General features: G+C 33.3%; 3 protein-coding genes across 3 annotated transcripts; 2 read left to right on the forward strand and 1 right to left on the reverse strand.

The window, feature by feature from the left end:
- Positions 1 to 1,555: 1,555 nt before the first annotated feature.
- Positions 1,556 to 3,373, forward strand: LOC116141095 (scopoletin glucosyltransferase-like). Its single transcript, XM_031426640.1, has one exon. It carries the CDS (start codon positions 1,691 to 1,693, stop codon positions 3,275 to 3,277), a length of 1,587 nt encoding a protein of 528 aa, XP_031282500.1. The 5' UTR covers positions 1,556 to 1,690; the 3' UTR covers positions 3,278 to 3,373.
- Positions 3,374 to 4,185: 812 nt separating this feature from the next.
- LOC116141102 (transmembrane protein 45A) lies at positions 4,186 to 8,248 on the forward strand. Its single transcript, XM_031426648.1, has 4 exons — positions 4,186 to 4,356; positions 4,936 to 5,372; positions 7,171 to 7,673; positions 7,945 to 8,248. Exons 2-3 carry the CDS (start codon positions 5,026 to 5,028, stop codon positions 7,655 to 7,657), a joined length of 834 nt encoding a protein of 277 aa, XP_031282508.1. The 5' UTR covers positions 4,186 to 4,356; positions 4,936 to 5,025; the 3' UTR covers positions 7,658 to 7,673; positions 7,945 to 8,248.
- A 566-nt stretch (positions 8,249 to 8,814) lies between these two features.
- On the reverse strand, positions 8,815 to 12,355 carry LOC116141096 (MOB kinase activator-like 1A). Its single transcript, XM_031426641.1, has 7 exons — positions 12,205 to 12,355; positions 10,805 to 10,853; positions 10,472 to 10,580; positions 10,189 to 10,282; positions 9,632 to 9,765; positions 9,265 to 9,428; positions 8,815 to 9,037 (listed from the first exon to the last, which is right to left on the reverse strand). The coding sequence occupies exons 1-7, from the start codon at positions 12,225 to 12,227 to the stop codon at positions 8,963 to 8,965; spliced, it is 648 nt and encodes a 215-aa protein (XP_031282501.1). The 5' UTR covers positions 12,228 to 12,355; the 3' UTR covers positions 8,815 to 8,962.
- Positions 12,356 to 14,746: the final 2,391 nt, after the last annotated feature.

The raw sequence follows: 14,746 nt of genomic DNA on the forward strand, positions 1-14,746 counted from the left end.
TAATTCAAAGATGTCATAATTACATTGGCATTCTAGAATTTTTGGGTTTTGAATCTTGATTCGATTTATTAACATACTTTTACTCCTAAGGAGCGTTTGGTTGAGGGTTATATGAGATTAATGGGGTAATATCATCTTATATTACTTGATTACCATGTTTGGTTGTTAAGTAATATAATATACTGGTAATCTTCAAATACCAATAGTGGTTACTATTGGTAATATTTGAGGTAATCTGATTACCTCTATTTTCTTAAGTATTCTGAGATTACCAGGGTTATCTTTTTTTGTTACAATTTTATCCCTTATTAATAAAATGTTTGGACAATAATACCCCTACTTTAAAATAAATTTACATTAATATCCTATTTCAATTTTATCCTTGTTTAATTAAAATTTTGGACAATAATGCCCTTATATTTAAAATAAGTTACAGACCACCACTGCCACCCAGCCACCACCTCCGACAGCAGGCCAACCACCATGGGCTGCCGCCGGAAAATCACCGGAGTCCCTAAAAAAGAACGAGATTTGGTGGGAGACTCTGGGGGGGGCTTCGATATGGTCGTTTTCGGCCATCAATATGGCTAGAAACAGCCATATCGAAGCCTCTTGGTCACGATCAGCTGCTGATGGGGACTTTCGGAGACTTCCGGCGGTGGTCTGCGGTGGCGGCAGGTAGTGGGGGTGATTTCATAATAAATTAAAGTTTTATATAAGCGGGGGTGTTTTAACTAAATTTGAAATATTGAGGGTTAAAAAAAATTATTCAAAAATTAATAATAAAAATAATACTATATTAATATTTGAAAAATGGACAATTTGGTAATTTAAATAACATACCCACCAATTTATTCCCTATAACCAAACATATTAATATAACATACCCACCAACTAACCAAACACATTTTTTCTAAATATTCCCAATAATCTTCCAAGATAATATATATTTCCAGTAATCCAACGTTCCCAATAATCTAACATTCCTGAACTAAACGCCTCCTTAAAATTTCATTACCCAGTCTTATTATTGTCATGATACAGGTTTTTTTTTGGGTAAGTGATACAGGCTTTTTTGTATTGCTAGCAAGTAACAAATGTGTTATACTGGGAATTATGAATAATTACGGTGGAAATTTCTTTAAAATTTCATTTTATTGGCTGAGTAATATATTCAGTACTTGAACTTTATTATATCAAGAAGTTAATCAGATATAGATATAACTTTAAATTTGTAAATTTAAATAAAAGATGCATTTTATTATACATGACCTTATTTCGCGTAAAAATGTTTGATATCTTTGTAGTCTTCGTGGATCTTATAACGTAGTATTACTTACACAAACCGACTTATTATATCAGTTCAGATTGCCGACACGGCGAGTCGGTTGATTATTGTTTCGTAACTACATTAACGCAGGTCAATTGTATCTATCCATTATCCAACAGTGGATAGTCAATAATAATTTAATGGTCCTGATTCTCCCACGTCATACTCCTTTATTCCTCCCCAATAATGTCATCCTTCTTTCTCCCTTCCCTTCTTTCTCCCTTCACTTCTTCTCCAACAAACAGTCAAACTACGATCACCTACTGGTAAAACCCTCCCAAACCCTTCGCCTCTAAGTTTTCTCGTCGTTTAAATATCAAACCTTCTTGATCCTGAAACCATCCAACAAAAATATCAAACATGTCTTCTTATTCAACTTTTCCTGATCTGGACACCGAGATATGGATTGTTCCATTCTTCGGCCAAGGCCATCTTTATCCTTGCATGGAATTATGCAAGCAATTAGCCTCCCGTAATTTCAAAACCTCCCTGATCATTTCTTCCAATATCGCCAATAACGTCCCTTCCTCTATGCGTCAACTTCCTCTCTTTCAAATTACTGAAATACCCTCGTCTCCGCCACCGACGTCGCAGCCTGGCTCAGTCTCCAACCCACTTCAACACCACCATCACCAGCACAGCCAGATGGCCGAGGGCCTTCAGAATCTCTTTTCGACCGGGGTCCGACCCGTTTGTGCTATTGTTGATGTTATGATGTCCTGGACGGATGATACTTTCAAAAAGTTTGGAGTTCCGACAATTGGGTTTTTCACTTCGGGTGCTTGTTCTGCGGCTATGGAGTATGCCACGTGGAAGGCCCACCCGGAAGATCTCAAACCCGGAGAGATCCGTTTGCTCCCCGGGTTGCCTGAAGAGATGGCTTTAACTGAGTCGGATCTTAAGCGCAAGCCTCATGGGCCTCCAGGAGGTATGCTCGGCCCACCAGGTGGTCCTGGCCCATTTCCAGGCGCGGGCCCGAGGCCGGGCTTCCCTGGTCCACCAGGTGCAGGCCCGAGGCCTGGCTTCCCTGGTCCACCAGGCGCACCTGGGCCTAAGATGATGGGCCCACCTCGTCCGGGTCAACAACCACCGTGGGTGGAGGAAGTAGCGGGGTCAATCGCGTTGATGCTTAACACGTGTGATGATCTCGAACGACCATTTATAAAGTACCTGGCTGATCAAACGGGGAAACCGGTTTGGGGAGTCGGCCCACTATTACCGGAACAGTTCTACAAATCAGCCGGTTCATTGCTTCACGACCGCGAAATAAGATCGAACCGCCGGTCTAACGTGACGGAAGACGAGGTAATCGAATGGCTAGATTCGAAGCCACGTGGATCAGTCTTATACGTGTCATTCGGTAGTGAAGTCGGCCCCAAAATGGAGGAGTACCCACAAATAGCCGACGCATTAGAAGCATCAAACCAGCCATTTATTTGGGTAATTCAAGCCGGTTCAGGTAGATCGGGCCCGCCACGTCAGCTATTGGGCCTAAGTGGCGGAGAAGGCGAAGAAGAAGGGTATTTTCCCCACGGGCTGGATAGCAAAGTTGGTGAAAGAGGTTTGATAATACGCGGATGGGCACCACAATTGTTGATACTGAGTCACCCATCAACGGGGGGATTTTTGTCGCATTGTGGATGGAATTCAACGGTGGAGGCAATCGGGCGTGGGGTCCCGTTTTTGGCGTGGCCCATCAGAGGTGACCAATTTTATAATGCGAAATTGGTAATCAATCATCTTAAAGTGGGGTACATGGTTAGTGATGATCAATCAGAAATGACGAAGAAGGATAATATAATAAAGGGAATTGAGAAGCTGATGGGAGATGAAGAAATGAAGAAGAGAGCTGAAGTGATTGGGAAGAGATTTGAGAATGGTTTTCCTACAAGTTCAGTGGCTTCTTTGGATGCTTTCAGTGATTTTATTAAGCAGAAAGCAGTTTAGTTATTATTTCTTGTATTTTAGTCCTCTCCTTGTTTTGTTTGGTTGGGAGGTTGAGACTTTGCATGTTAAATGTAATTTTAATTCTTTTTAACATCACATTTAACATTGCAAATGTTATATTTCTATGGTGGCAAAAATAAAATAGAAAACTAATATCTATAAGCACATAAACCCTTGTAGGAAATTATAAAAAAAAATATATATATATTTCTCTTAAATGATTTATTATATTTTGCTTATAAGATAAAATGTCAAGATTTTATATTAAAAACTTTAAAATTGACCTTTTAAATACATTAAATTTTGTTCATAAATCTTTATATAAAATTATGTTTATGTTTATTTCGTAGTGTTTGATTGATAGCAAAAGGCTTTTCAGAATCCAAATATAGTTGGAGTGTTGTTTAAATTAGAAGTAGTTGATTTACAAAATGTTTTAATTCTTGCATCGTGAAAGTACTTGAAAGAATATTTTAAATATAATCGCACGACATATGCGGTTATCTATAACAAAACAGTTTCTATTAATCCTTAACTTTTATTTTATGCTTTGTTTTTTTAAAAAATATCAACATACCAATATTAAGATATTTATGTTTTTAAAACTAGTATATGAAAATAATTTAATCAAAAGAGAAATGTAATGATTTTTTTTCTCGACGACAAGTAAAATAAAGGGGTGTATATTGTTAAAATACAAAGTAGAAGGGAACTAACAAAATTTTATAAACCCTTATGGCTCCGTCCCTGTTCTTCAGGTTGTTATCTTTATTAAAATTCGGGGAGCTCAGATATAGCTTGACAAACTATAAGGAGCTACGTATATTGATGGATTGTAATTGATAGACGTGTAACGGAAATACAAATATAATACACATGCACGATCAAAACTTGATTGTAATAAAATTGCCGTCACTTTTTTTTTCTTTGACTTTTCAGACTGGCCGTCTGTGATCCCCACCACCCACCACTTTCATCTTACTTCTCTGCAACTTTTATATTCTTTTATTTTTCATGCAGTTCTGAATAGCATCACTTTTTGGATCATGTAATTATACGCCTCCCTTCAATCATCTCTCGTAAGTACAAACAATCATATTCATATTCATCTCCATATCTCATCTCTTCTTTTGCCTTCCAATCTTTCTTTACAGCCCATAAGTATTTACTTTTCATTTTTACTTTTAATTATTAACACAAATCTCGTTTCTCTTGCTTTTTGTTTAATTATTTTTATTCTGTACAAGTTTAATGGATATAATTTTCCTGTTAGATTTGTGATGTAGTTATATTTTCCATACAATAAGATCTGATTCCTTTTTGTTCATAGAAAATTTCAATTTGTTTGCTGTTGTATTATTGTTAATTAGCTGTAAAAAGATTCTTTCAAGGAATTTTTTTTTAATAGTTGGTTTCTTTTTTCTGGTAAATACCAAAAAATGGGTTTCTAAATTTCTTTAGATTTGCTTAATTTTCTTTTTCCCTTTCGAAATTGTAGTGTTTTCTATTATAAAGTCAAAATTTTATGGTTTTCAAAAGGTATGATACAGAAATTTAAAAAGGAAGCAATTGTTCAAAGAGATCAACCTCAAAATCAAAAGTCTCTGCTGTAGAATTGAAGAACGAATTATTCAAAAAATCTGAACTTTCTTAAACAGGAAAGGTTCTCTGTTTCAAGAAGAGGCGTAGCTCATAAAGAAGCAATCAAAGGTTTAACCGATCAAATCTGAGTGTATATATCAAGAAAAATGGGATCTTTCAAAGGCCATGCTCTACCTGGAACACTTTTTCTTCTAGTTGGAGTGTGGCACATATGGAGCTCTGTGGTTCGATATGTATCAAATCCCAAGTCATTTCGAGTCCGGGTTTGGAACCCAGTTCCTGGTTTTGATGGGAAGCTCAAGTATATGGAGCTTTATGTGGTAGCAATTGGTGCTTTTATTGATATGTGTATTGAGCTTCTGTACTCAACACATCTTAAGTTTTTTGTCAATGGAGTCTTGAACCCGCATCACATGAACGATTTTGAACATTCTGGGATGCTTCTTATGTTCTTTGTCTTCGGTGTCGTTTGTCTGCTCTCTGAGAAAACGAGGTTAGTTACTCCTACTTTTCCTTTTTAATTTCAGTAGCCTTTTTGTTATGTGATATATAGCTTAAGTTTTATCATATTTTAGTATCTCCTTCATGGGAGTAAAAGATGTAATAATTGAGATTGGATTACACTATTGGAGTAATCATTATTACTTGTTAAAGATTCCAGTTTATGTGATAATTATTTGTTCATTGTTTTGATTAGGTGAAGAAACTATTTAGGAATAGTAAAGGAACCTAGAAAATGAGAAACAATGATAGAGGATGACAATGATACTCCTTTTTGAAAAAATATATATATTTTTCCCCATTGCTTTGTTGAGAAGTTACAAGAAAGGAGCATAAATTTGTGGGCTTTTCCTCATTCTGTCTTCAAAAAGCGAAAACCTCTTTTATGTAGATCAAGCTTTAAATTTTAGTCCTTTTTGGTAATAGCAGACTTGTAAGTGAATTTCTATTTCTCAGTGTCTTAGGATTGTAAAGTTATATGTTTGATACTTCTTGAAGCCTGGAAATCTGACTTTAGATCTATCAATTAAATTGAGGGCCTAATTTCTTGGGTTCTGAAAATCTGATCATCAAAAGGTGGAGTAATTGATTGCTGTAAATGTTGCTGGCCTGAACATAATTGTCAATGAGGGACATGAGATTTGACTGGTTCGGAGAATGGAAAAACATAAATTGTAAGGGGTTAAAGTTTCAGATTGTGAAATTATAAAATGTAAATCTAGAGAGAAGTTTCACTATGAAGCTTGCTGAAGAAATTCTCGATGAGTTGAGTTTCTCCTGATATTTTCTTCTGAATTACTTCATCTCAATGAGGTATAGAGGGACTTTGTAGCTAGTAGTGAAGGCCAATAACATCTTTCTATGCTAATGTCTAACACTTCATTGCTAGTAATAACTGCTCTAACATTAAACCTTTAAGTTCCAGCAAAAAAAAAAATTTCTTACCATCATATCACAATATGAAGCTGAAGTATGCAGATCTAAAAATTTATAAACTAATAGAAGGTTAAATGTATGACTGCATCACTGATTAAATTTACTTTGGCCAATCTTTATCTCTGTTTTCTGTAGTATCAGACTCAAACTAGGCTTCCTTTAATAACTTACTTGCCTTCCCCAGGTGTAAAATTTTCCTTTTTATTAAGAGAAAAACTAATATTTCCCTCATTTAGATATTAGTTTTATATCTTTAGATATCTTGAGGAATTTTATCATTTCACATACAAGTGTAAAAGCAAACTCTTGGTGATTTTCAGAGATGTTAAGAAAATATGTGTGCTAGCACACCCAAAAATGAATAAAACAGTGCTATAATTGAACAATGAAATTAAAATTAAGAAGTTATTTAAAACTATTCTGAAAGTTCAGAAATCTTGTATCTTGTGAGATTATAATTCAAAAAACATTTTTTCACGTCGTGAGATTAACTAACTTTATTGGTACTATGTGCACAAAACTCAGTTTGAATATTAATGTTGTTGGTCAACCAATGGTTCATAGTTAAGGGCTATTTTTCCATTGTTTTTTCTCTACTGTATCAATTTCTATACTGGCAATTGTATTTGCTGAACAATGGGGATTCAGTCCGCATCAGAGCAGACCACGATTTTGTATCTGTAAAATTATCACTCTTGTGCTAATCGTTAGTCACTGTAATGATATTTAGATTCCGTTACTTCTTTTCCTATTACAATAGCTAGAATAAATTTCTGATAATCTTAGATTTATCACTAATTGAGTTTTTTTAAAGCTAATTCATTTTCTGTTTTTCTTTGAATTCTTTTGTTCAGCTTTCTTCCCTTGCCTGAAGGATCCCTGTGTTTGATTGCTGCCACAGCATTCTGTGCTGAGTATCTGCTATTCTATTTTCATTCAACAACTCATAAAGGCCTTGAGGGGTACTATCATCTCCTGCTCGTCCTCTTGATAGGGCTTTGCATTTTAACTACTGTTGTTGGAGCTATCTTTCCGACCAGCTTTCCAGTTGATCTATGTAGTGGCATTGCTATAACTCTCCAAGGCCTCTGGTTCTACCAGACTGCCTTCACTCTCTATGGCTCCATGATGCCAGAGGGCTGTCAGCTCAAGGGAAATATGATCTCTTGTCGGTCCACAGACAGTGAGGTTCGAGGCGAGTTGTTCGCTAACTTCCAGCTCTTTTCCATGATCTTGGGAGTCCTTATCGGAGTTGTGGTATCGTATATATTTGCAGCTTCAAGATATGAGAGTTCTGAATCTGATATTAGGAGCTTGCAAGCAGTCCACGATGGATTATAACAAGATTGAATTAAGGGTATTTACTTATCCTTGTATTCTGTGTGTTTAGAAATAAGCAAGAGATACATAGATTGTCATACGAATTAGTAGCTGTTTCAGAGTTGGCATAAATTTACTGTTTATGGCACATGACACACTGCATCATGCCTTGCCGAATGCATTTATATTGCAGAGTCTGGATAGAGGCAGTTAAACCAAACTTCTTAATGATAACAGTTGTTGATGTTTTTTGGGACGTCTGGTTCTATCATGATGATTACTGAAGCATTTTTTATGTTGCTTTACAGGTTTCCAGTGAACTCACAGCGCAGTTAGAGATGGACGTGAATAGCGTTTTCAATGTCCAGAAAGTGTGTGACTAAAAGAGAAATGGTAACATCTTCATGCCTTGGGTAAATGGGATTCAGCTGTGGCTTCAAAAGATAATTGATAGGATGATAGATATTTAGATGTAGGAATAAGGATAAGGCAGTCCAATATTCTTTTATTATTGAGGCTGGAGAAGGATTGCCTATTGTTTGTTATATTTGATTTATTATTATTATTATTTGGATGATAAAATGATGTGATAATTAATGTTGGTTTGATAAACAAGCTGTCCTATTGTTATGATTGTGTTTGAAAAACCAAAACCAATCATTAAATATTTTTTATTAAAATGTATTTGATCAAATAATGAAGAAACAATTGTTAAATTACAAGAAAATTTTTACTACTAAAGTACACTAGTAATAAAAAAATAAAAAAAAAGCATTACATTAAAAACTCTTAAAGAATATGGAAATCTTCTGAAAGCTAATTCAACCCAACAATAGTTAATGCTTTAAAAATTTTATTATAGATTGAAAATTTAAACAGTGCAATAACCGGATTCATCTTGCTACGTCCTATACATATCAAAAAAAATGATAAAAACCGTGAAAATTCCAACTGTAGCTATTTAACTGAATACAATATAATTAAGATTAAATAAATATATTATTGCAGTTTAGAATTGCAACCTATTTACATATAAAAAACCCATTTGTTTAGAAATTTCAACATCCAAAAGATCCTGCTCTTCCAACTGAACCTATTTGACAGACACATATAATTAGCTGCTCATTTTCTGGAAACAAGCACAGAAAAAATTGCTAAAGGAACAATTTGAGAAAATATAAGGAATACAGCAAAATTCAGAGGAATTTATAATATTGAGCAGTGTTAGCAACGATTAAGTCAAATAAAAGTCTTTATTTAACTTTATTACATATCCCTAAAAATAAAATCGTTTTTTTCAGGATATGCCAAACCCATGTTCAGTGTTCAGTATGGAATGATAATGGAATCTATAAGCTCCTGAAGTGGAGCAAGCTCCTTCTTGTCAATTAGACCAAATTCCTGCATACAAAAGCAGTAGACTCAATATAGAAAATAATAAAATTATGATAATAATAATAACTCAAATGCGTTCTTCCATCAGAAAACATGCATGTCTCGCCTAATTTTATAATTGTTTATTTTCATAACTCAACAGGGAAAAGATGGTGTGTTCTAGTATCTACACAGCTATAAAGAATGGGCACATAATCTGGTCTATCATAAAGCTGGGATTTATTATAACTTACACAGGTAAATAGTATGAAGTGCTTGAAGCATGTGTTGAGATGAGCTTCTTCCTTGAGGCTCACAATTTTCTGGAAGTGAGAGTGATAAATGTGGGCATATACTCGGAATAATCTTTTGAATATTGTCTTCACAACCTCCTTGAAGTTAGGAGGAAAAGGAGCTCCTACAGAATTTAAAGGTAATTTTCAAATTAGCAAACATCCATATACAAATGACCACCAAGTCAAGCCAAAATAGTAGCGACAGTAAAATATAGTCTTTCCCATCGCATAGGATAATAGTTTAAAAAAATTTCACCCAGAATTGCAACTTAACCATATCACAAAAAATTAGAATATGAAAGTACATATGCCATAATCTACATACCAAGCTTTTGAGGAAATAAGGATTCATCATCAAGTTGAGACTCAATCCAGTCCATCAAATATTCCACATATTTTGGAGCAGAAACCTCAATAGGTTTTTTTATTTGTACACCATCTGCCCATCTATATTCATACCTGTGAAGTTTCCCAACTTTATCAAGTGATGAACTCAAAAATGGACAAATTAGAACAATCAAATAGTAGTTTCAGAGTCTTGAAAAATCGTGGAGGCAACTTAGGTCGATCAAGCAATAAGGAAAACATAAAATGAAAGTTTCAAGTATCCCAAATTTTAGTTTTGCAACATTTACCTCACTTTGAGACTACTTACCAACAAGAGAGAGAGAGAGAGAGAGAGAGAGAGAGGATTTAAGACGCAACAAAACTCTTAACACTTCAAAAGTTCAGACATTGAATGCAGAAAGCAATAACATCTTAGTGCAAACTCAATACAAATGGGAAGACACTTAAAGCAAGCAAAACATATAGAATATTTCTTTAGAGTTCCAGGGAACAGACTATAATGTATATTTTGAAATTAAAAATCTAATGACATACTTGGGGCCTGCAGTCATTGTAGGGCAGTTCTCAGCAGTACAGAATTCTGTTAGGGTTCCGTAGAGCAGATTTACCTGGTTGAAGAAATCCACAGCTGAAATAGAAAAACCCAACAAACTGATTTCAGAAATGATGTACCACAGAAGTTTGGCAATAATTTATAAAAAGTTGTTTTAAGACATTTTCTCAAAACATCTTTCAAAAAACAACACATATATTAGCCCTAATACAGACTATTTTGAAGGAAAAAGATATTCTAAAACATGTGAGTGAAGAGTATTACTGTTGACAGCAAGCCACTCATTTAGATCCTCTCCAGGAGGAAGCCTTACTGCTTCCCTCAGGTTTCCACTACCTAGGGTGGCATCAATATGTTTCCGAAGCTGTGCACCCTGCATCAGAAGTTCAGGAAAAGATAAACATTTAATTTATTTTCATTTTCGAATTATTTTTTAAAACAAAAAGACCAAAAATTACCAAGTATGCCTCAATCTTTCAACCAAAAAAAACAAATATGAACATCATACCATCAATTGAAGAATAGTAAATATCCCATGTTATTCAGATAAGAAAGAGGGTAGAGACAAAAACTACTAGTGATAAGAAGAATACCAACCTTACTCCCTGAAGGTGCACTCTTTTTTGGGCGAAATGTCCTCTGATTTCTGTTTCCAGAAAAATTTATCAAGCAAGATTCATCAACCGAAAAATTAAATGACAAAGTTCTACAAGGCATCAATCATGAACTAGAATACAACCGGAAGTCCTTTTCGCCGCATGAATAAACATCTACATCAGCATCTAGACATGCTTAAGAAAGAAAGCAGAGAAGAAGAGTGTTGTATGGCAAATTTTTTAAATATATTAAGTCAAATGGATGTGTATGCATGAGACATCCCTAGTTCAAACGCCAATATCAATTCAAAGTCCTACTATTTACTTACACTAGTACAGACCATAAATAGCTACACATTCCCCTGACCATCCATCATCCCAGAACTAACAAAGACAATGTTGCCATCTATAGTAAACTGCATTTGCATATTTCAAATTTCTACTCACTCCCACACAAACTTTTTCTGACATTAAATCTTTATGGTTTGAAGTTTGCCCTTTCATTTGAGGGTCAAATCACCTTTCATCAAAATCATTACATATATACACAATCATCAATGTATCCCCAATTTTTTAGAACACAATCAAACAACTATATAAGAAATGCCAACAACGGGAATTACCATATCTCTTCGACCAACTATCTATGTTCAGTTTTATAATCAACAAAACTTATTACAAGTCCACACAATAAGAGTTTATCATGAAAAGGGAATTAATATTAAAACATTAATGTACATTGTTCACCCAATTGAGCTTCAACAAGAAATCAAGCTGAAAAGAGATCAACAGATAAGGGTAACATGTGTTATTTTCAACCATCTATCTGGTGAAAAATGGGAACTTAACAGACAAATCTCAACCATTTTCTGATCTACACAAATAAAGTCAGCACTAGACTAAATAAAAATTGCAGAAATGGAAGATACTTTAACAGTTAATAATCACACATTTATCAAACAGCTTGAAGCTTAAATAAATTATCATGCAAAAAAAGTATTCGAATCTCAATATGCTGGCATGATCTATATCCACACGATTTACTCAAAACATATACAAGTAAAATTATCAGTTATCCTTGTTCCAAACAGCTAAACACAATCTCCAGAATCTATATTCACCCAAAAACAAAAACACATGAATTATAATTCATCAAAAATGATTACACAAAAATTCGACTCGCCACTTCACAAAAACAAATCAGAATAAGAAATTCATAACATAAACATACAATTTTTTAGATTATTCAAAAAAAATATCAAAAAATCAAAAGACATGCAATAGATACAAGCTGCGCGGCAAATAATAATTCTAATTATAAACCAAAAAGAAGCTCCAGATCACAAATTATTAACAGATCCGATCATAGTAAATGCAAATTCGCTTTTGATTCTGACTCACCTGCCCAAACCGAAGAGACTCATGGCTGGAGAAAGACTCGTGCGTCTCTGTGTGCGATTTTATTTTTTTTTTTATTTTTTTTCCTCTCTTCAGTTCCGAAACTGAAATAGCTTCTTTAGATTTTAGCTTTTTTATTTTTTTAACTTATTTGTTTTTTTGTGCTATTGTTGAATATATATGTTCTTTGCTTATGATACGAAGAAAATAAAAATTAACGGGGGATGCAGTGGAGGTGTTGTACTGTGTGCTTTAGGAGTGGTACTCTAGGCTTTGTATATAGGAAGATTCATTTTTTAGGATAATTTATTAGGCCTTCTTTCTGGTTCGATGCAAAGTTGGTTCAATTTTTAATGGGGCGTAGTGGGCCGGACCGTCGCGGCAGCTGTCCGGGCAGGTTTTTTTAACTTTTTATTATTTATTGTCGGGCAGCTTTAGCAGAACAGCAGAAGCATCCAAAATAAAAATATTTTTCACTGTTCCTAATACTCACTTATAAACATCAACATCAGAATAATCTCATGCATCTGCATATTACCAAAAAAAAAAATTTGATGTAACATAATTATATCACCTTTTTTTTATGTTTATTAATAATAATTATCATGATAAATGATTTTAAAATTGATTTTATAAATTTTTTATTACTGAAAATATAGGATTACTACTAAGATAGATTACCTTAAAGATTAACGGATATATGTTATATTAAAATATTTAGTTAGATTGGTAAGTATAAATAATTATTATATTTGATTAAGAGGAATAAAATATTTATTGGATGATTTTTACTGAATTGTCATATCTTAGCATTGCTTTTAATTTTTTACATTTGAGAATTTAGCTAAAACACCTCAATAATAAAAGTTTAAAATTTAACAAAATACTTTAACCATCCAAAACGACTGTCGGCCGTCAGTCACCACCGTCAACAGTTGTCGAAACAGAATACGATCTATTGGATCTAATCAATTATGCATCGATCTAACCGTCTTCGACCAGATGAACGTGGATATGGGAATTTGTAAGATGAGATAATGATTTTTTTTTTAGATTTCCTTTTATAATATGTAAGTTTTAGAGTATTTAAATATAATATTATACATACAAAGAGTTTATATAAAATCTTCATTACAAGTTCTACAATCCTGAGAAAAGGTTGATACTAGATCAAGTGCACAACCTAACCTGTTACATGGGTCATCATAAATGTCAACTTCAAAAACGTAATAAATTATAAGCACTCGGACATCTCTTTGAAAGATAAAATCCATTAATATACACATAATAATTATTATTATCAACTAGTTTAAGATTTTGCACAATTAACAAGTTAAGCTGTATCCTAAATATATTAAAATCTTTAATTTATTTTTAAATATAAACTAGCCTTAACATCAGTGGATTGTTTGAAAAAAATTAAATTGACATGAGCATGTTGACAATACGACAATAAGTCAAAAAAAAATGTTGAATCTATAACATGTGCATGTGTTGGGATTGCATGGACACATAATGTCAAACCCTCCATGTGCGAATTGGAGTATTAACATTAACACTAGAGATTTATTCGTGTCATTCTGAAAATTTAGTATAAATTTTTTTGTTAGATAAATGCAACGATTTAAGAGGAGAAATTAAATTTTTAAATAATCTATTAACATTTTTTGTCAAAGGATTAAAATTTTGACCAACTTTAGACAAACGACTGAGTTTGACGAAATTTTAATTTAATGGTTGACCATTTTGGTATGGTTACAATTCATATTATTTAACTAAAGCTATCAACCATTTATTTAAAATATATTGTTTTACCTTTACATTTATTACCTCACAAACCCTAATTGCTCTGGTTTCCAAATTTTAGCTTAAGATAATGTGATACCCCGGACATGGCAATCCAAATTGTAGGGTGAATTAGGTTTCCAAAAATAATGGCCCAATGGAAACTATTTCTACTAATTTCAAATCCAAAACTTAGAAATAATGTTAAACTGAAGTTTAAACTTCATCATTGAGTTAAATAGTTAATGAAAACTTAATTGGTCAATTTTATGACCAAAACTTAGGAATTGCTAACGATAGCTGACACATTGACTTTACAGTATACTGCTGTACTTATTTTTAAAGATAAAACGAAGCTTTTTTCCGGTCTCTTTGGTTTTTGAGAGCGTAAATTAACTGCAATTGGCATCACCCACACGACAAACAGTATAAGGGTAAGAGTAATATTACGATTATATTATTTTTATATAATATTTTTTATACAATATTATGTGATAAGATATAATTAACTAATTTAAAATTAAAATTAAACTTTTATCCAATCATATCTTACCACATAATATTGTATGAGAAATATTGTATGGGAATAATGTACGTATAATATTATTCCAAGGATAATTGATGCAATCTGACACAATTAAATTAATTTTAATTTCATAATTAAATGTATATATTTTAAATAATTTAAAGAGGATAAATTGCCTTACAAGAAAAGCATTTTGAGGAAAACATATTTTAATTAAATATCTTTATTAAAAAA

The sequence above is a fragment of the Pistacia vera genome, unplaced genomic scaffold (genome assembly GCF_008641045.1).
Source record: "Pistacia vera cultivar Batoury unplaced genomic scaffold, PisVer_v2 Contig392, whole genome shotgun sequence".
NCBI classification, from domain to species: domain Eukaryota; kingdom Viridiplantae; phylum Streptophyta; class Magnoliopsida; order Sapindales; family Anacardiaceae; genus Pistacia; species Pistacia vera.